This window comes from Notolepis coatsorum (assembly GCF_963971535.1).
Source record: "Notolepis coatsorum genome assembly, chromosome: 4".
Classification (NCBI taxonomy): Eukaryota; Metazoa; Chordata; class Actinopteri; order Aulopiformes; family Paralepididae; genus Notolepis; species Notolepis coatsorum.
Window position 1 is genome coordinate 106,173,849 of NC_140168.1, and position 23,493 is coordinate 106,197,341.

At 42.0% G+C, this 23,493-nt stretch overlaps 1 protein-coding gene across 1 annotated transcript in view; it reads right to left on the reverse strand.

Moving 5' to 3' along the window:
- The window catches only part of LOC311226643 (Y+L amino acid transporter 1-like), a gene marked incomplete at its 3' end in the record, with an annotated part of 136,088 nt that overhangs the window by 84,993 nt on the left and 27,602 nt on the right, over positions 1–23,493 (reverse strand). Inside the window, exons 2-4 of the mRNA XM_084312060.1 lie at positions 21,190–21,275; positions 9,196–9,686; positions 4,849–5,024 (exon numbers count right to left, since the gene is read on the reverse strand). Coding sequence (XP_084168186.1) covers positions 4,849–5,024; positions 9,196–9,324 — 305 coding nt within the window. The 5' untranslated portion in view covers positions 9,325–9,686; positions 21,190–21,275. The remainder of the gene's footprint in view (positions 1–4,848; positions 5,025–9,195; positions 9,687–21,189; positions 21,276–23,493) is intronic.

Consider the following 23,493-nt stretch of genomic DNA (forward strand, 5'->3'; position numbering starts at 1 on the left):
CCCCTGTTTCAGTCCTGTTCTCAAGCCTCTGTTTCAGTTCTCCATTGGGGGTTCTAAATGTTTTTGTTTCAGTTTGGTTCATGTCTTGGTCGAGGAAAGACCATGTGTATTTGAGTTTGTTTGTCAGTATATTTATGTTACAGAACATTCTCCTTGGTTCTCTCTACAGAATATTCTCCTGGGTTCTCTCTACAGAACATTCTCCTTGGTTCTCTCTATAGAATATTCTCCTGGGTTCTGTCTACAGAACATTATCCTTGGTTATCTCTATAGAATATTCTCCTGGGTGTTCTCAGTATCACATATACAGGGATTAAAGCAAAAAAAAATCTCCTGACTGAACTTTTTTTCAGGCCAAGTCATATTCTTATTTTAACCTCCACTGCATTTTCTTTTAATAGCGTTAGCGTTTTAAGGGAGCCTACTTTTAGAGCTATTGTCCTGACAGTGACTATAGACCCTACTGTTGTGGTTGTTGTGCCAGGCAGGGAGGCTTGAATGCAAGTCTTGTGGCTAGCTTCTGATTGATGGCGAGCTAGCACCCTTTTCCCATTACTTTGAACCATGAACTAAATGGCTTGTTATCATACAAACAAGGGACTAAACACATTTCACAATTATGCCACAACAACAATGGACAGTCTCCTCCCCACCGTTTGTATATATTTTTTTCCACCCACCCACCCCCTCCTAATGTACAGTCTCCTCCTCATCATGTATATATTTACTGTTAGGATCTCTGGGTAACAGTATTGTATATTTGCATATCGTATATATGACAAATGTAACAGTACTATATACCTGTAAGTCATGTATGTCCCTATGTCATAAATGTCATGTATGTTGTGTATGTCATAAATGTCACTATGAATTGAAAATTGGGGACACTGATGATGTAAACAAGACAAACATCTTTCTCTGGTCTGCATCCCCTTAACAATTGTGTGTATTTCTACTGGATTTACCAGATCCAGAGTGAATGAATGAATACTTTATTTAATACACGAGACCCTCTTCTTGGGACCAAGTAAGGTTTCGTCGATAATCCAATGTACAGTTACCCCTCCCCCCACCCAACCACCTCCAATGTACAGTTTCTTCGTCAAATGTATATACTCTCATTTTTAGACTATTTTTGTATCACAAACAATACTGTATTTGTAAATCTGGTATGTCATAAATGTATCTGTAGCAGTACTGTCTATCTGTATGTCATGTATGTTATGATGAATTGAAAATGGGGGACCCTGATGTAAACAAGATGAAAGCATTTCTCTGGTATGCATCCCCATAACAATTGTGTGTATTGAGCTATACTGTATTGTACCCATTCTGCAATCTGTTAATAAAATGTTCAATCAATATTTAACAGATTGCAGAATGGGTACAATACAGTAGGGCTGGGCGATATGACGATATTATATAAATATCGGGTACAGTTCATTAACGATACACTTTTTCAACGTATCGTGGATATCGTGATGTTTTGCCCAAGAGGATTGTGTCGCGTCAATCTGTCCACACGTTACTCGTTCATATCTCAGCCTGTGCTGAGATATGCCCATTCCGCGGTCTGTTAATAAAGTTTTCAATCAGACAGATGTATGGAAAGGCTTTTATTATAACATTCGTTGTAGTAAAATCATTATGCCTCATTTAGTCATCCTGTGAAGCACTGGTCTCCTACTCGACGGCCGCGGGGAGCTAACGTTAGTAGCTTTGTTGATGTTCAGCACACGGGACATTCAGGAAGTCAAAAACTAATAACGCTTGCCGATTGGTGCTAAGAACAGCAGGGCGGGTGCAAGCGGTGTGACGTCATTGGCAGACTCGACTGTCAATCAAAATGATTATGTTTCCGTCAGAATGAATGAATGAAAACTGTATTAAAAGGTTGCAGAATGGGTACAATACAGTACAGGAGGATGAAGACCAGAAAAAGACTTTCGGCTTTTTTACATAAGGGTCCTCCATTTTCAATTCATCAAAACATTTAGAGACATACATATATACAGTAGTTTCATAAAAATGCTAAAATGCTATTTATTGATTGATTGATTTAAAACTTTAACATATTGCAGAATGGGTACAGTACAGCTCAATACATACAATTGTTAAGGGGATGCAGACCAGAGAAAGACTTTAGTCTTGTTTACATCAGGGTCCCCCATTTTCAATTCATCATATTTCATATCTAAATCATATAATGTTAGCTTGCAAACTCAAATACTGTCTTGGTAAGCCTCATAATGAATTGTTTGGGGTAAAAAAGAAAAACATTGTGATGTGTATCGTGTATCGCCGAAAGGTCAGAAAATATCGTGATATCATATTTAGGCCATATCGCCCAGCCCTACAATACAGTACAGCTGAATACACACAATTGTTAAGGGGATGCAGACCAGAGAAAGACTTTCGTCTTGTTTACATCATCAGGGTCCCCCATTTTCAATGCATAGTAACATTTATGACATTACACAACATTGATATCATGACATTTATGGCATAGTAGGGACATACTACAGGTATATAGTAATGTTACATTTGTGACATATATGATATGCAAATATACAGTAATCAATGTTAGCCATAGATCCTAACAGAGATTATATACATTATGATGGGGAGGAGACTGTACATTAGGAGGAGGGGGTGGTAGAAAAAGATACATACGGTGGGGAGAGAATATACGGTGGAGAGGAGACTGACTACACAGATACACCTGTGTGATGTTGCTACGGAGTTAAGCTAATAAAGGTGACTCACAACCACAACAGGGGACTCACGTATTTGTACTGTGAAGTAACTGTTAACACGACAATGACAAATGTGTTGTTTCCGTAAATGTTTTTGACATACTTGCGGCACACGGAACAAGTTAACTCACCACTCTACAGCCCGCAGTAGCCTAGCCAGTCTCTTGAAACACCGCTATCTTCAAACTTCCACTCGAAACATTCTTTTGTTGGGTGGTGCTGCTCATCCTTTTCGTCTGAGAAAACCGCGGTGGTTTTTCTTTTTAGTGGCCGGCTTACTCCTTCCATTTAACCGACGCTATTAGCTCACGTTAGCTAAATCGGTATAGCAGCGAGTGCAAGCAGCGTGGTGGCTGTGACGTCTGTAAACAAGGAGAGTTGATGCGCGACGCTGCAAAAAAGACGACTGTCTTAAAACCAAACCAAACCATGACTATTTTGTTAGCCGCCATGTGGCGGACAGACCTCTCAGACCTCGCAAATGTCACTCCAATAGCCCTCCAGCTGCAACCGCGGAGCGAGCAGCGTCCTGTCTCTCGGGTCGCTGAGTGATGACTCTGCTTGGGGCGGCGCGATAGGAAAATAAATGCTATTTGGCGCCTCTGATTGGCTGAATTTTGTTTAAATCTGTATGCATCTACAAATCATATTATACCAAGGTAGCCAATTCCGCCAGACTACAAATCAAATGGACGGATCTCCCCAATCAAATTGACGGAAATCCGTCTGGAGACGGAACGCTTTAATGCCTGCATATAAAATCCTTCCCAACTCATTATCTGTGGAGTAGCTCCAGACTTTATACTTGATGACATCACAAGGTAGTCGTTTTTGGATTTGGGAGAGTTGTTTGTTTTCACTAATATTTTTGGACACTCTTAGATCATAGGAATAACATGTGTGATTACTTAAATTGGGCGTAGTTCCCCTTTAAAATGGAAAACCGAAAACAACGTGAGGTATTCGGCCATACAAACAAGTCTGGACAAAGTGTGTTCTTAGTAGGAGCCTCGTTTGTCATGGCATCTAGCTTTGGGAAGACAGTAGGGCTGGGCGATTAATCAAGTTTCTATTTGAAATACGATTGCGTCTTCCCACGATCATGAAAACAAGATCATTGAGATAAAACGATTATTGTGCCACATGCCGTGTTGCTCTCATTTAGTCTTGTGTTGTAAAGGCAACACATCAAAAGGAACGTCCACATTCCAGTGGGATGAAGGGGACATTTAAGGCGGATCTCTCCCTTTGCTTCTACCCTTTCTACAGAAGCAATCAACACCATTGTTTTGTTTTTTTCCATTTGTCGTCTGTGGGCTGGCCTCCATCCCTCTAGTATGAGAGCCTGTGGTGGATTTCCTGTCTTTGCCAGTGATAAATCTGGGTGGAAATTCTGAGTTAATTATGTGCTTTGTTATCGTCCATTTATACAACTCCAGTTATGTATCATGACCAGGGTTTGCGCTAGAACGGTAAGAGGACAGTAACGTTATTTTCAGCCCGATTGTTTATTCATTTCACTGCAAACCATCTGATCAATATATCAACCCATACTAAATAAAGCCGTTACTGACGATCAAGGAATTATAAACGACCCCCCCCCTCCCCTTTCCTTCACGCATGATGACGCATAATGTATACCGATCATATACATTTGAATTTTTTAATATAGCGTGTATAGGAAAGAAACGCCAATCGATAATCTATCATACGAGTCAGGGCCTATAACTACTGTTTTTGGAATTACTGCTGTCTAAAAACATACTTATATTCACGACGGTATTAACACAACAATGTATGAATGAAAAAATATAACGTTCCCACATCCTGAACGATAGATAATCGATGTTGAATGGGCCATAGTAATGTCAATATAGCAATACAATTTAAAAAGTTATAGCCCTGCAAAGAAGGTAAACATCTCCATAGGCTTTTAACGGTGGCAGACTGGGTATATTGATGGATATAACCCATGGCGCCCAATGTGTTAAGGCTATATCTGTACTCGTTTGTTGTTGTTGTTGCATATTTGAAATAAACTTCAGTCAATCAATCAATCCAATTCAGGATAAATAATCAGACCCCCACGCACCTGATGAAGGCCAGGAAGGGTCCGAAGGCCTCCAGGATGTAGGAGTACGAGGCCCCGGACTTGCGGATGGTGGTGCCGAGCTCGGCGTAGCACAGCGCCCCGAACACCGAGAACACCCCCCCGATGGCCCACACCACCAGGGACAGGCCGAACGAGCCCGTGTAGAACAGCACGCCCTGGGGAGGCCGTCATCAATACAGAAAGCAGGGTTAGAAATAAAAAAAAAAAAATCAAGGGCTTTTTTTGCCCCCCTTAATTGATTTTCTGGGGCTTTTTTTGTATTTCGGGGGCACTGAATTTTTATGATGAAAATTAACATAAAGATTATAAAACATTGTTGACACTTTTTTTTTACAGTCTTCGTCCCTATGTTTGATAATGTAATGTTAATGTCTCCATATATAGGGCTCTACGCTAACCTTTTTCCCAAGGAGCACATGTGCTCCTAAATAAAATGTTAATAAATAAAATCTAAATAAAAATTTAGGAGCACACAAAGAAATTTAGGAGCACAGTGAAAATTGTTCAAGTAACAGAGTTTATTAACTATTTATCACATGCATATTATACTGTGCGTGTGCACACTATGAATTGAAAATGGGGGACCCTGATGTAAACAAGACGAAAGTATTTCTCTGGTCTGCATCCCCTCTTAACAATTGTGTGTATTGAGCCGTACTGTATTGTACCCATTCTGCAATCTGTTAATAAAGTTTTCAATCAATCAAACGCAAAGGATATCGGTTGTCAAGCTGCTTTTGTATGTTGTAGTGTTGTTATGATACCAACATTTTGACTTTGATACAGATAGGAAAGGTAATGGAATATATTATTAGATGACAGAACATTGAAAATTCTTTATACAATTATTTAATTCATTATGAAATAGAAATTCCGTTTTTGGGTGGAACGTTTGTTGCCAGGAGCTAGGGAGGCGTGGACCGCTGCGTGTTACACACAACACGGAGAAATGTCCAAGCGTCTAGCTGCTTCGGTGCGTCGTTAACGTTAACGTCGGAAGAAATTCCCCACTAAGCCCTAAATTCAGAGCAGAGCCGTATCCTAATGACTTTTATGCTTCAGTCGATAAGGTGTTTTGCGAATTCTGTCAACATACCGTGGGGACTGGACCCGCAAAAACACGTGCGAATATCACTTCAAAAAACCATGTCAGCCGGATTCCTCTTTCTCCTCGTCTCTCTTTTGCTCAAAATAAAAATGAATGGGCTTCATGGCTGGCTGATTTTTTTGCGGTGTCTGATTCTGAATGTATAACTTGCCTAAGCCGGTACCGTGACTTTGTTTTCGGGCGCTACTGTGATTGGACGTTTATGCGCCTTGTGTAATGTGGGACTATTATAACAGCGGAGCTGTTTTGTAATCGTCACTCGTCTCGAGTAAATGATTTTTCCGGGTTGCGCACACACACATATTATTAGGGGCAAATACAAGGGAAATGCTCGCACTGTAGATCATATATATAATTATATATATAATTAGTAAACTGTCGGGGGCATTTTCTGCCCCCCTTAACTGATTTTCGAGGGCATTTTGTCCATTTTCAAGGGCATTTTGCCACGAGCCCCCGTTAATTTCTAACCCTGACAGAAAGTGTTAATTAATGTTGGGTTTCTTTTTCAAATGTAGCCAAGATTAACGACCCTAACCCTGTCGAAAAACAGCAGTCAAAGTGTATCTTTTCAGCACTACGTTTGTTTACCAATGATTTTTTTTTACGTGTTATTAGTGAAATACGAGTTTATAGAAATCTCAAGTGCATCGAGTCGGAAAAAAGGCACTTATTGGCGCGAGGACTTGGCGCAACCTAACTTGAGTGTAGTCTTTTGAGAGAAGAGACCCAGGGCTTTTGATGGGCTTTCGAATTAAAAAAAATTCACGCCAGCCCCAGTCAATCGTCTAGACCAGTGGTTCCCAAAGTCGGGGTCGCGACCCAAAGGTGGGCCGCGAGCAGCCACGGGTGGGCCGCGAGATGATTTCAAAAAAAAAAAAAAAAAAAAAAAAAAGTATTTTTTATTTTTTTATTTTTATTTTTTTTATTTTTATTTTTTTTGTCAGGCCACTGAACTTAGAAGCAGGCCAGGACAGTGTTTCTAGTTGTATTCTAAAATTCTATTCTATTGTATTCTAAAATGTGACTATATGGTTTTATATTAACTTAATAAATAAACAAAAACGAAAAATCTACTTATTTCAACGGACATTTCAAACTAAATAACAGATTATGCACATAAAACGCTGAAAACAACCGAAGCAACAATAGTATTTTAATGAAGCTATTATTATTATCATTATTATTTTGCAACAAGTTAGCCCTCTCATAAATAGCACATATAAATGAATAACTAACTTGAACTAACTTAATAGGATTGAAGTGATATTTGGCTTAAAAAATCGGTCGCCTGGCAAAAAAAAATAAAAAAAAGCCAGACGATGTGCATTGGGCCGCGGCTCTCTGACGCCTTATTTTCTGGGCCCCGGCCTGAAAAGTTTGGGAACCCCTGGTCTAGACTTCTAGCGTGAAGCTTTTTTTCTCTTTATTTTCGTGATCATATCTCACGGGTGGAACAAACCTGAACGTTATTGCAATCTGATGAAAAATGCCGGAGCAATTTACATTATAAAAAGGTAACTGTACTTACAGTAGATTTCATTCACGGTATTTGCTGCCCTGTCAGGTGGTACTAAATCTAGATTGAACTCTGCCATTGGAAAGGGGAGATTTAGCCCGATCCATAGATGTGTGACTTTGCCATAATAAAGTCATTTATAGGCCTTCTATATTATTTTTTTCTTTTTTGATCGACTTTTTCTCCTCATTTTCATTTTCATTTTCTCCCATCCCAATTTCGTGTATCCAATTCTCCCCTCCCCTGTCTTGAATGTTGCTCGACTATGCCCCTCACTGGTCGGTTGTAGAGAGGATAGAAGCTAGGGGTGGGAATCGCCAGAGATCTCGCGATACGATACTATCGCGATACTTGAGTCGCGATACGATATATCGCGAATATTGCGATTTTTTTTTTATCAATATATATTTACTGCAAAGTAAAACTGTCAACATGTTGTAATAAAATAAAGTTCAGTCTGTTCATCTCACTTCAATCATTTTTATTGCAGAACATGGTATTTTCTCAAGCAGACAGATGTCAACACTGTAATCTGTGTTGCATGTACCTGACAAACTGAACTGTTTGTATTAGTCATATTCCAACTTAACTGAATGCACATGTGTGTGTGTGGACTACTGTACTATTACAGGTATTGAAATGAACAATGCAACTTCCTTATACAAAAAAATAATTAAAAAAGTTTATGAGTAATTAAATAACGATACTTGGCGTCCCTGTATCGATACAGTATCGCCAAGCAAAGTAATGTGATACTACTACGCATCGATTTTCCCCCCCACCCCTAATAGAAGCCTTGCAGCACGTGTCCCCTCTGGCACACGAGGAGGCAGCCTGTCACATCTTTTCGCCTGCCAGCGCGGACTCTCATTGGCGAGGTGTAACGCATGGGAGGCTCACACTACCCCCGCCACTTCCCGTCTCTGCTGTGCAGGCGTCTCCCAACCGACCTGTAGGGGTCGCTGTCCACAACGTCCAATCCCCACCCACGACTTCCACCCGCTGACTCTGCCAAATGAGCCAGTACGACGGCCGGCCCAAGCCGAAGGCAATGCTGAGACTGGGGATTCGATACCGGAGTCTCTCTCTTGCATTGGTGACGAGCGCAATCTCCGCTACGCCACCCAGCCGCCCAGGCCTTCTATATTCTATAATCATGTTTCAAATGGCATGTGTCCGGATGGCAGAATTCAGTACTGCATCTACAAAACCGCCCTTTATTCATTTGCTTAGATCTTTTGTACACTTGATTTCAAGAAGATGCTGAATGAGCAACTTTTTTCATGTCTGGTACATTTTAGCATAGTGTTATTCACTATCAAAGATGAAAATAAAATAAAATTGATATTCTCCTTTAGTTCATTACAATTGACTCAAGCCTAGTAACAGACACAATATTTCTGACACCGGGAATACATTCCCTGAGATCCACAGATGTCCCCAGAGACCAGGTACTGGTTAAGTGTCCCTTCCTACCCGAGATCCACAGATGTCCCCAGAGACCAAGTACTCGTTAAGTGTCCCTTCCTACCTGAGATCCACAGATGTCCCCAGAGACCAAGTACTGGTTAAGTGTCCCTTCCTACCTGAGATCCACAGATGTCCCCAGAGACCAAGTACTGGTTAAGTGTCCCTTCCTACCTGAGATCCACAGATGTCCCCAGATGATACCAGGTACTCATTAAGTGTCCCTTCCTACCTTGGGCGAGACAAAGATGCCGGAGCCGATCATGTTGCCCACGATGAGGCAGACGCCGTGCAGCAGAGAGATCTCCTGCTTCAGACGCACCCCGCTGCCCTGGGACACGCCGTCCGCTTCAGCCACCATGCTGCTGCGGCTTCAGGGCACAGCTCCAGCACCAGGACACACCTCGGGCACCGGTGCAGGTCACACAGACTGGCAGAGGGTGGAGCGCGAGGGATGGGTGACAGGGTGGGTGGGTGGATGGATGGAGTGGGAGGGGGAGAGGGAGAGGGGAAGAGCCAGAGACGGAAGCAGCAACACTGGAGGACCAGCGCTCAAGGATGAGAGGGTAAGGGAGATGGATGAGAGGGTAAGGGAGATGGATGAGAGGGTAAGGGAGATGGATGAGAGGGTAAGGGAGATGGATGAGAGGAGCTGGAAGGTGGCCAGTCGGTTCAGCGAACAGTCATGGTGCTCTCAGATCAAAGGTCCTCCTCCAGGGCGATCTGTAGCGGAGAGAAATAAACACATCACACACTTGACACGATGACAACATCAGCAGCTAGGTCACTACTTTTATGCCTTATTTTTGTAATCTGCTGCACTTTTCTTTTTTTTTAAACTTTATTTTTTAGCGTTTATCGCTTTTCTGGTCAAGCATGACCGACAGAAACAGGTTGAAATGGGATGTAGAGCAGGGGAAGACATTCTGAGAAATGACGGCGGGTCCGGGAATCGAACTAGTGTCCCCCAGATCCGTGACGAGCATGGTTTTCCCCGACGCAGAAATAGCGCCGAGATATGCGGTGAGCTACGGGAGCCCCCCCTCACTTTTCTTTTCTTAACAATTAAAACAGTGCGTCACACAGAAACACACAATCAACACATCAGGGCAACACAAATTTCACATGGCTCTACATTATCACTTACATATTCATTGGCTCTCTTGTAAGTGAGATCTCAACTTATTCTTAACCCTTTCTGCGCCATACCCGACATATCTCGGGTTTCGTCGCCAACCGTTGATCGCCATACCTGAGAATTCTCGGGGTTTGATCCTTTTTTTCTATTCAAAAACAGACTCATCTGATGATCTGAGTACTTGAAATTGCAATGACGATTGAATCCCGCCAGCATGCATATGGCCCAGCTTAGTGTGGGGTGGCCCCAGCCCCAAAACAACTATAGGGACTCACTCTACTAGTAGGCTGTGAGCAGGACGACAATGGCGATCGCCTAGAGCAGTGATTCCCAACCTGGGGTCCGCGGACCCCTGGGGGTCCGCCAGGGGGCGCAGGGGGTCCGCCAGACCACAGATGATTTGAGTTTTTTTTTTTTTCTTTTTTATCATCAGAAGCATGAATAGTCTCTCCACTACAATAAAAAAATAAAGATAAATAAATAAACATCTAGACATGATTTTTTAATGTTAACAGTAGGCTACCGGGTAGCCGCTAAAACGCGAATCAGTTGACTGTATCACTTTCTGTAGCTAGCCTAGTACGCTAGTTAACTTTCTCGGCTCGTCTGCAGTCAGCCGCCAGAGGCGAAAATGTGTGACAAACGAAAAGGAGATGATGGCAGCTCATCTGCAAAAAAAGTTAGGACCTACAGCAATCGCGAAAATTACATCACCATGGGCTTCACTGAGGGACCAGACAAACAACCTGAGTGTGTGATTTGTGGAGAAAAGTTGGCAAACTCGAGCCTGAAGCCCAGCAAGCTGAAGAGACATCAGGCGTCTAAGCACCCAGAAACCGTTGGGAAGGATCCAGACTTTTTTCGGAGGAAAGAACAGTCTCTCAAGGCGAACAAGCCTGTTGATGTTAGAGTAGCGTGGAGCAGGGGTGGCAGTGATTTACAGAAGGCTACCGAAGCCTCCTTTGAGTGTTCGCTTTTAATTGCAAAAGCAAAGAAACCGCACAATATTGGCGAGCAGCTCATCAAACCAGCCTGCATCAAAATGGTTTAGAAACTGTGCGGCCCACAGGTGGCGGATAAACTAAAATCAGTACCACTCTCGAACAATGTAGTGAAATACCGAATTGATAAGATGTCAAGTGATTGCGAGCAGCAGCTGTCAGAAAAGCTTAGAAAGGGTCCATTTGCCATACAACTTGATGAAACTACAACTGTCGCAGACGAGGCTGTGCTCATCGTTTATGTGCAATATATTGAAAATGAGGATCTGAAGCAGGACATTCTCATGTCAGTCAACCTTACTACCACCACTCGAGGTGAGGATATTTTTACTGCAGTGGATTCTTACTTCATTCAACATAAATGCAAACCGTTCACCATTAGGGCCTGATTTGAGAGGATGAATACAGGATTTGAATATTGGCCAACATTTTTAAATACATAAGGTGCAAGATTAGATTTGTTGATTGAAGGCACAAGTCAAAGAAGCATAGTGGGTCTAATTATGATGCATATGCCTGTGTATAAGCAGTTTGTTATTAAAATGACAAAAAAAGGTATTAAACCCAGCTAGGACAGATTCTCTCTGCTACTGATTGGAATTTCCTGTCTCATATTTAGTTTAATTTGTTGCATTGATTTGTTCCATATATGCAAACCGTTCACCATTAGGGACTGATTTGAGAGGATGAATACAGGATTTGAATATTGGCCAAACATTTTGAAATGCATATGGTGCAAGATGAGATTTGTTGATTGAAGGCACAAGTTAAAGAAGCATAGTGGGTCTAATTGTGATGCATATGCCTGTGTATAAGCAGTTTGTTATTAAAATGACAAAAAAAAGGTATTAAACCCAGCTAGGACAGATTCTCTCTGCTACTGATTGGAATTTCCTGTCTCATATTTAGTTTAATTTGTTGCATTGATTTGTTCCATAAATGCAAACCGTTCACCATTAGGGCCTGATTTGAGAGGATGAATACAGCATTTGAATATTGGCCAAACATTTTGAAATGCATAATGGTGCAAGATGAGATTTGTTGATTGAAGGCACAAGTCAAAGAAGCATAGTGGGTCTAATTGTGATGCATATGCCTGTGTATAAGCAGTTTGTTATTAAAATGAAAAAAAAAAAAAGGTATTTTATGGTATCTTATTAGGAGGGGGTCCGCGAATTTCATCAGAGATGTTTGGGGGTCCCTGGGGGGAAAAAGGTTGGGAACCACTGGCCTAGAGGAACTATTGGATATTATTAAAAAAAAAATATATATATATATATATATGGATTATATGGATTATGGACAATAAGGTGCGTTTCCTAACGTTATATGTATTGAACCTGTTCTGATTCAAGACACTTGGACTCAAAGTGCGAAATGGAGTACCTCGAAACTCCATCATAAAACATGCGTTTGTATGATCGCAGCGTTGGAAAATGACCCCCCCCCCCCATATTTTTTACATGTTGGAGTATAAATAGTGCCTGTCAAATGAGCCATACTATTGTCTCCATAGCTATAATATACAATATACTAGGGATGTCCCGATCACGTTTTTATGCTCCCGATCCGATCATGTGATTTTGAGTATCTACCGATACCGATATTTCCCGATCCGATCAAAAAAAAATGTAAGTTAACTTTTCACCTGGATAACATCAACATTCAGGGTGAATGTAATGTGAGAAATTGGGATTAAAAAAAAATATCTAAATTTATTTGGGTCCGAGAGTGTGGCTGGTCTGCCGTTCTGCAGCTGGATACTAGGGCTGACCTTCGATTTTTTTTTTGGCAATCGAAGCTTCGGGGCCGAGCTTTGATTTTAATTCGAAGCTTCGAATTAAAAAAATAATGATAATAATTAAATGTGCTCTATAAATAAAGTGGATTGGATTAATGAATTAAGTAGCCCCTTTCGTGACTGTGACGCAGCCAACACAGTGTGATTTAATTCAAGGTGGATCGCTGTTGTCGTTTGAACAACTTCAGATTTCATGGGAACTACCAATCCCCCAAATCAAGAATGTTTAAGATGAATGAAGCAAGATTTTGATTATTTGAAATATGGCCTGTGTAAACTAAACTATGCACAGAATTATGTCAGTCTACAAGGTCCGGATTCTACATGGTCCGGCAATGTAGACCTTGTAGACTCCACTACAGACCAATTATCAGTGAATGTTCATGCATTTTTAAGAAGGGCTACTTCCACAAAAAAACAAAGAACTCACCAAAACATCTCAGTAGCACCTTATCTAAATGTTCTATTTCATATATAGAGATTCATATTTATTTATGTATTGCATGCATTTCTACATTTTATTTCCTATTTTGTTTATTCATCCCAGTATCTTTCTTTCTTATGTGTGGAATTCTACAAGGCATTTACATTCACATTTAGTCATTTAGCTGACGCTTTTATCCAAAGCGACTTACAAGTTCTGTACGACAGGTCATCAGGAAGGGCACAACTCTATCAGCTGAGTAACAATGTTCATCAAATTGTTGCGTGTTACAGTGTAGGTTAGTTTATTAGGACAAGTGCATGACAGTAAGGTTAGTTAGGGTTAGATTTTTTTTATTTAATTTTTTTTATTTTATTTCAGATAATGGTTGAAGAAGTGAGTCTTTAGTCGACGGCGAAAGATTGGATGGGATTCGGCTGTCCTAACTGGGGTGGGTAGTTCATTCCACCATTGTGGGGCAAGGACTGAGAATAGGCGTGTAGGTGGTGTATATGTGTTTGAGGATGATATCCTTCAAACAGGCAATAGTGATGATATAATTTGGGCAGTGCTGAGCTGGGTTACTTTCCCCACCCAATGGCCCCATGCACACACACACACACCGAAGTAAAAATAAAAATAAAATAAAATTTGAAAAAAAAAAGAAATTTAAAAAAAATATATTATTATTATTATTTTCTTTTTTTACTTCGATTTTTTTTTAATGTTCGAAGCTTGTGCCATCGAACGAAGCTTGGAAGCTTCGAAGTATTTAAGACAGCCCTACTGGATACTATTCGTTTGTTTTGGCAAAATTCTTCTGTTCTGTGACAATAAATAAATGAATGATGATATGCAATTTAAAACCAAAACTAAGGCCTCAGTATGAGTTTAAGACGTGAACATGGTCATTTTTTTTTTGCCGATCCCGATCTACATCTAATATACAATAGCTCCGCAAAGATCGTGAAATATCGTGAAAATGGTAAAAAAAAAAAAAATAGCGCCAGGGAGTATGGGAAAACAGCATGGCAGTCAATGAGTTAAAGCTAGCTATACCTTGTATTTCGCTTATGCCACTTGGAAGACCGTTTCGTGCCCAGATAGCCCTATATATTACAGTTATAAGTATAAAGTATAATTTTTTTACTATAATAATACTTTGGGTATGCAATCGTCAGGCGTGTTATGCAAAACTAGCCCCATTTTTGCCTGATGCATAAGTGGTTAAAGGAAATAAACAAACAGCTAGAAACTAGGTTCCAAGCTTCATTTTGATGTATAGGTTACAGGGTTCGAGTCCAGCCTCCACACCAGGCTTTCGTCTCGCCAGCTCCCTCACCTCCCGCCTCCTTCTGGTTTCCCTGAGTGACAGCTGGGAACAGCCAGTCCTCCGCCTGCTGAGCGGTGACTCGGTGGGGGAGACGACAGAATACAGCCGGCACTTTTCAAATCACGTGTAGTCCGTTAACCCCTTTAGACCTACAACGCCTGATAATAATGCATTATATAACCTGTATATTAGGGCTGTCCCCGACTAAGGATTTGTATAGTAGTCGACGAAATGTCGACGAAATGAGCCGATAGTCAACTATAAGAAGAAAAAAAAGAATATCTATATATATAATTCCATTTGGGCTGTGGGGGTGCTTAATGTCTGAAGGAGTCGACTGAAGGCACCTTGTCCTCTGCAAAAGCATGCAATGGGTCCACTGATGGATACATCTTGATATTTGTCTAGTCTAGTGTGTTCATTAGATGAGTGAAATCCTCTTTCGGTGCCTCTGTGCCTGTTTTCGTAGGCAGTTAGCCTCTGGTATGCGTGCCATTAGCGTTAGCCATGCTTCTAGGCCTCTTTTCTTTTGGAAAGAATGGTAAAAAAAATGTAAAAGAAAAAATATATATTATAATTATAATTATATTTTTTTGCATTTGACTAAGAGGTTGGCAGTCGACTACGGCTCCTTTCGATCGATTAGTCGACTAATAGGGGTCAGCCCTACTGTATAATACACACAAATGTGTTTTCCCGATTTCAATGGGTTAAACCACTAGTTAGTGAAATCAAAGTCTTGTCGCAAACGGGGTGGGCATTTCTTTGACCTGTAGCCATCCACGATGATATGAAATCGACCTGAAGAAACATAATGGGAGATGCACAGAATGTATTCATTCAACTTTGAGTGTGTGAGTGAGAGAGAGAGAGAGAGAGAGAGAGAGAGAGAGAGAGAGAGAGAGAGAGAGAGAGAGAGATTAAGGGTGTTTTCACACCTGTAGTTCGTTTGCTTTGTTCCGATTCAGGGTCTATTATGATACAATTGTTGCACTCGATTCTTAGTTCGTTTGTGTTCACACGGACCAAAACAAACGCACGCGCGAGCAAACTATCACTCATTGGTCAGATTTTGGGGCATGCCCCCCCCCCCCCCCCAACCCTGAATCTCCGCGTTACATTGAAATCGGGGAGGAGAGAGCGGGGGAGCAAATGAATGAATGTGGATGAGAGCCGTGATGTAAGTGGTTGCAGATACGGCTGTGGGGGTGCTAGAGACATGATCGAATAGTCTTTTATGCGCCTCAATCTCCTGAACACGGCGCGAGCCATTCCTAATCGATCAGAACTAAATCGGCAGCGAAAAAGCCCATTTTAAAGCACCTATTATTACCCATGTACATGCGCAGATTGCCCACAGAGTCTGGAGACGCGAGATGACGCACGAATGAATGTGGACTGTTCCATCAGAGGGGGGAGCTTCGGTGGCCAGTGTCCTTTCAGCCGAACAGGATAATGAAACAATGATCCCACTAAATGGCCAGAAGCGTCTTATGGCGACATCTACAATTACCTCATTGAGTCTCCAGGTAGACTAATGTTTATATTTAAGTGCAGCGGTCTGTAGCCGCTCACATTACCACCGAAGCTCCCCGATGGAACAGTCCACATTCATTCTCTCGGTGAGAGAGAGAGGGAGAGAGAGAGTCAGTGAGAGGGAGAGAGAGAGGAGGTGTTGTCTCGCACGGTGCTGCTGTTGCAGCGTCACTACAGTCACTAAACGTTCTGTACACTTGCGTGTTCTCCAGCATCTGACGAATGTGATCGTCTGCCCAAATATCAACGAGGCAGTGTACCGAGTCATCGCTGCTCCACGGCTCACTATTATTATTATTGTGTCGGTTTGCTAAATCGATTGCATTCTCACAGCATACGAGTCGCGTCGGGTTCGTTTGGAAATGCGCCGAGACCACCCTCTCTAGGTGGTCTCGGTCCACTTGTTTTGTTCCGCAACAGAATGTGATTGCTGTGTTCATATATGCCCAACTGAACCGAAATAGCGGGTAAACGCTCCAGGTTTCGGATCAACAGCTCCAAACGAACCAGGTGTGAAAACGCCCTAAATAATTAAATACAGTCCCTCTCCACCCACCTAAATGTCAAACGTCTTTATTAAGACTTTAGGTATTTCATGGGTAAAATATGCTTCACCCCATTGTTATTTTAGGATTAAGCATTAAGCATGTAGTCTTAAAATGATTTCCTGATGTGTGTGCCATCGAGAGTAGTCTAGTTACAAATTGTTTTATTTGTAGACAGTGGAGCGCAAATGTCCGCCAAGGTCTCATGTCCTAATAATAGATATAGCAGCAAATGGCAATTCTGGGGTTCAAGCCAACATGGATTGTTAATATTTCAAAAATAATTTCACACACATGGTTCAACAGTGGTCTGAAACATATCCTTTGGGTTTTGTAATGATTTTTTGTTTTATGCCATGTTCATTTTCTTTTCCTTTTGCATTGGTAATGTCGTCCATTGGTACATTTTGAAAACATTTTGAACAGCTTAATTAAAAATATCCACTGTGTTTGGTAATGTTTGGACAAACTCATCGATTTATGGCCAATTTTACATCATGTTTGGAACTGGTAGTGCCCCCAATAGTAAAGGTTTTACTATTTTACAATCGTTTATTTTTTTATCCACTTTTTCTCCTTATATTTCTCCCTTCCCAATTTCGTATTGCCAATTCTCCCCTCCCCTGTCTTGAACATTGCTAGACTATGCCCCCCACTGGTCGGCTGTAGTGAGGATAGAAGCCTTGCATCACTTGTCCCCTCCGGTACACGAGGAGGCAGCCTGTCACATCTTTTCACCAGACAGCGCAGACTCTGTGGCGAGGAGTAACGTGTGGGAGGCTCACACTGCCCCCGATATTTCCTGTCTCTGCTGTGCAGGCGTCACCCAACCGACCTGTAGGAGTCGCTGTCCACAACGTCCAGATTACCACCCATCGACTTCCACCCGCTACCTCTGCCAATTGAGATAGTATGACGACTGGCTAAAGCTGCAGGCAATGCTGACACCTGGATTCAAGACTATTTTACAATTGTTATTCAACAGTGTTATGAAACATATCGTGCCGGTTTCGATTAGACAAAATTAATGGACTATCTTTTTTTATTTCTAGTCTGGTTAGTGTTATGCCATGCCCATTTCTGTCCATTTGTAGCGCCCCCTAGTGTTCAAATTGAAGGAACTTTCAGGGTACATGTCAGGTACTTATGTGGATGTGATGATTGGACCATCAAAACTGTACCAAGTTGTGTGTAAATCAGACTTACGCCGTTTCTACATTTTGACCTTTAATTATAGCAACCCCATCAGGCAAACTGGGGTGCTACTCCCTGACCCGCTGTCGGCCTGTGTGCACGTTTCCTCCACCACAGCCCTTTAGTTGGCGAGCTATGCTGAGCACCAGTGTTGTGCTAGTTACTGAACAATAGTAAATCAGTTACTTTACTAGTTACTTCATTTCAAAGTAACTTCGTTACTTTACTAGTTACTTACACCCAAAAGTAATGAGTTACTGTGAAAAGTAACTATTTAGTTATTAAAAAAAAAAAAAAGTCCCATGCCCCAGATACTCAAAATCGGTTGATCAACTTGACAGTTTCCATTCACATCACTGAACTCTGCTAAGCAATGTGGTCTAGATACAAACACAAATCTGACACAAACAAATGTTGTCCCGAGTCGATATAATAAGAAGTGCGCCGGTTGAAGGAACAGCAACTTGCAATGGGCCTGGTCTACAAGATACACTATACGACCGGGGTACCCATGTACATGTCAAAATACTTCCCAAAGGTCAGTGAATACCACAACCACTACACCAGAGGAAGCTCAACAAATCATGTAAAACCCAGATTCGGCTCAAACAAGGGACTAAACACGTTTCGCAATTATGCCACAACAATGTGGAACGCCCTACCCAAAGCTGTAAAGGAATGTGAATCACTACCCACATTCAAAACCGCTCTTAAAGAGCACCTACGGGAGGCTGCAATTCGAAACTGGCCACCGTAAATGCCCAAAACCCCCACCACCTCCTAATAGACAGTCTCCTCCCCACCGCATGTATATATTCCCTCCCCGCCGTATGTATATTTCTCTCCCACCCACCCACCCCCTCCTAATGTACAGTCCCCTCCCCATCATATATACTCTGTCAGGATCTAGGGGTAACAGTACTGTATATTTGAATACCGTTTATGTCACAAATGTATCAGTACTAAATACCTATATGTCCCTATGCCATAAATGTCATGTATGTTGTGTATGTCATAAATGTCTATATGAATTGAAAATGGGGGACCCTGATGGAAACAAGACAAACGTCTTTCTCTGGTCTGCATCCCCTTAACAATTGTATGTATTGAGCCGTACTGTATTGTACCCATTCTGCAATCTGTTAAATAAAGTTCTCATTCATTCATTCAGCCTTGATGTCGCCGGAGCGTTTCATTAACCATCTTGCAACGTTGTTTAAGATATCAATCAAAGCATTGCAACGTTAGAATAGTTAGGATATCAATTGTGCATGAAAGGACTATATTTATATTGTTTGATTAGTATTATGAGATTCCCTGGCAGATTTCGTACAGTCAAAATCCGTTGATCAACTTGAGTTTCAGTGAACACATTGCACTCACCCAAGTCTGCGGTGGTCGAGATGTAACGTTAGTCCAGCTGACTCCAGCAGCCCCTCAAACATGTTCTTTATCTCGTTTCCATGTTGTATATTAATTATCTCTCCAAGTAGTTGCTAAATGGTTTGTTAGTTCGTTACTGCGTTCTTTTTATGTAGATTCATAGCGAGCGTCCTCCTGTTGTTTACTATAGAGAGCGTCTATTTCTTTCCGTAGCCGCATTTCTGGTTTCCGCATTTCTGATTGGCCAGTGGCCACTGACTGACGCTCTCTGGTCAGAGAACGTCAGAGAACGTCAGTCAGTGGCCAATCAGAAATGCGGAAACCAGAAATGAGGCTACGGAAAGAAATAGACGCTCTCTACAGTAAACAAAACAAACGCAGGCGAAATAAGGACGCTCGCTATGAATCTACATAAAAAGAACGCAGTAACGAACTAACAAACCATTTAGTAACGGTAACAGCGTTACTGAATTTAAAAAGTAATGCGTTAGAGTACTAGTTACGGCAAAAAGTAACTTTGTTACTGTAACGCGTTAGTCCCAACACTGCTGAGCACACACCGAAAATATAATGCAGAACATAAAGTTTGTATCCCTGAAAAATGTGCAAAGTCAACGAGGGTACTAGGATAACCTGACCGTTTACAATACATGATACCTTCTGTACTGCGAATGGGACTAATTTACTCTCATTCTAAATGACCTGTCCTCATGGAAATACCTCAACGAGACAATAGCAGCTCACTGACCCCTGACCCCCATTAAAACTTCAAAGTGATGGCAGATTTTTCACATTAGGCCCACAGCTAATTCAGAGGCAGTGCTGACCGCTGCTTTTTAATTGGGGTCGTGTGTAGATGACCTTACAGCCTCATAAAAACCCAGTCACCGCCTCGAGACCAGTCCCACACCGACCGCTGCTCCTTTAGTACACTGTACAACTTTCTCCTTTAGTACACTGTACAAACACCATTTGGGCTAGGGCTGGCACCATTTGGGCTAGGGCTGGCACCATTTGTGCTAGGGCTGGCACCATTTGTGCTAGGGCTGGCACCATTTGTGCTAGGGCTGGCACCATTTGTGCTAGGGCTGGCACCATTTGTGCTAGGGATTAGGGCTGCACGATTTTGGGAAATAATCTAATTGCGATTTTTCTGACAGATTGCGATTGCGATTCAATTTGCGATTATAATAAAAAAAAATTTAAGCAGCCCCACAGAGGTTTATTGTAAAATGCGGCTTGCATCTGGCCTACGTGGTGGGTCTGTTCGAAACACCGAGCCTGAACATTTTTCTTTTTACCTGGGAATCGATACCGGTACGGTACCCAACGGTACCTTTTTTTCTGTACTTTACTCTCCCTCTCTGAAGTCTAAACTTCACAACACACAATCTAAAACCCCTTACCTCCCTCTCCCAAACCGACCTTGTATCTCAATGGGACTTCCTGGTTAAACAAATAAAAAAAAAAAAGTAAAAAAAGTAAAAAAGATGGCGATTATCTTTTTTTTTTTTTAGATTTGATAATTGCATCATTCCAAATCACGATTTCGATTAAAAATCGATTAATCGTGCAGCCCTACTAGGGATGGCACCATTTGTGCTAGGGCTGGCACCATAGTGCTAGGGCTGGCACCATTTGTGCTAGGGCTGGCACCATTTGTGCTAGGGCTGGCACCATTTGTGCTAGGGCTGGCACCATTTGTTCGAGAAGCATTCAAACCTGGTTAAATGTTCAAGCTCTTCCCCAGTTGTTCCCCAAAACGGTATCAACAGCAGAGGTGGGAACTGCTCATCGGAACTGATCCCATCATACGGGCACAGAACTGTATCCACCATTACAGAACTCACTGCTGTACGCACACACCCTACGTCGCTCTGCTCCGTCTCTCAGGCTGTAAACGGTGTCGTGGGGACGGCTGTCCGGGGACCAGTCACTTGTTTTTCTCAACGTCGCCCTGTGGAAACAAGACGGATGAGTGAGCCGACCTCCATGGGAGCTGCTGCGGGAGGATCTCCTGTGGTCACTTTGGTCTGGTGTGACTGGTGTGACTTCTAAAAGAGACCGCTGGTCTGGTGTGACTGGTGTGACTTCTAAAAGAGACCTCTGGTCTGGTGTGACTTCTAAAAGAGACCGCTGGTCTGGTGTGTCTGGTGTGACTTCTAAAAGAGACCTCTGGTCTGGTGTGACTGGTGTGACTTCTAAAAGAGACCTCTGGTCTGGTGTGATTGGTGTGACTTCTAAAAGAGACCTCTGGTCTGGTGTGACTGGTGTGACTTCTAAAAGAGACCGCTGGTCTGGTGTGTCTGGTGTGACTTCTAAAAGAGACCTCTGGTCTGGTGTGACTGGTGCAGGGCTGTACGTTAACTTTTTTTGCACATAGCACTGGTGCTACAGAGGTTGATAGTTTTGTAGCACAGGCCAAAATCTTGTAGCACGAGTATAAAACGTCTCTAAAATCTCTAAAAACAACCACAAGTAGTGCAGTTCATTACTTAAATAGGTATGTGACTGGCAAGGGACATGAATCTTGCATACAGGGCACACAAAATCCAAACTTTAACAAGAAATGCTTTTAGACAAATTCTTTCTTTATTTGCCCATAATGTAAAACAAAAAGAACAAGGACATAACCATATAACCGATATGAAGCAGTCCGAGACCAGGCAGCGCTGGTGTGGACTCAGATTACAGGGAAAGCTAGAAACCAACCTAGAAACACCTAGAAACCAACATAACAAATAGATATAATGCATACAAACACCTGTACATATTTGTGGAACCAAATAAATAAATGTATTATTATTATTATTATTATTATTATTATAATTATTCGTGTGTGTGTGTGTGTGCGTGCGTGTGTGTGTGTGTGTGCACTGCACACGTGTCACAGTTCCAGCATCATGTCTGCTGGCCACTTTTTCAGATCCACACACACACACACACACACACACACACTATTGCATTAATCAGAACTAAGTACAAGGAACTCTGCATGAATGAAAAGGGCTTTATAAATAAAATGAATTATTATTATTATTACCTTATTTGCATATTGTCTCGTTATTAGATAGATAGATAGATTGATTGATAGATAATTAATACTTTATTGATCCCGGAGGGGAATTTAAGTAGCCATACGATGGAGTTCTTTTTACAGAGTAAAATTAGCGGCTTAAATTTAGTGAACAGCATTTCTTCCTTGGCGATGCAATATGCCACATTCATCTTAAACTTTACCTCACGGAGATCAGCATCATCCGCTCTGGTCGTCTGTTTACTCAGCGAGTGCAAGAGGGTGCCGGCCCGCGCTCAGGAGTTTGTTTAGCGTTGAAGGCATCCCGGGCAAGAATGTGTCGATGGGACGTATTGTGTTTATTAATGTTATCCCTTTTTAGGATATTGTTACCCGCGAGTCAAGGGATTCTCTGATCGGATCTTTTCCGGAGTCTCCCGGCACCAGTGACAGAATAATAATAGCTGTGCTTCCTCATTAAAAAATATCCACGGAAAATCATTTTCCCACTCTGCGTTATATCTGTACATCTTGTTAATCTTCTCCTTTTGTCTCGTTTCTATTAACGGTGGTCCCTCTCGGGCTCGTTTGGGGTTTTGATCTTGTACTTCTTTTGTTGGATTTAATACCTTAAAAAAGCGCTTCATCTTGTCGAAGTCACCCAGTCAGTGTACATTGAGCTCGCAACTTAGTCGCGGGGATATTGTTCGCTAGGGATTATGGGATTTGGTGTTTGATTATGGACTCTACGCGAGACGGGACATTGTTTTTAATCGCACGAGACTACAAGTACCAAGTGGATAGCGTGGCGCTGTGGTCCATTCAATTTACCGTCACACTTTATTTTTTTTTGCTTGCTCCACGGGCCATCGCACCAGTGCTACTGAAGTCAATTCATTCATCGCACAGACTGACGTCAGTGTCGCACGTGCGACATATATGTCGCAATGTACAGGCCTGGACTGGTGTGACTTCTAAAAGAGACCGTTGGTCTGGTGTGACTTCTAAAAGAGACCGTTGGTCTGGTGTGACTGGTGTGACTTCTAAAAGAGACTGTTGGTCTGGTGTGACTGGTGTGACTTCTAAAAGAGACCGCTGGTCTGGTGTGACTGGTGTGACTTCTAAAAGAGACTGTTGGTCTGGTGTGACTGGTGTGACT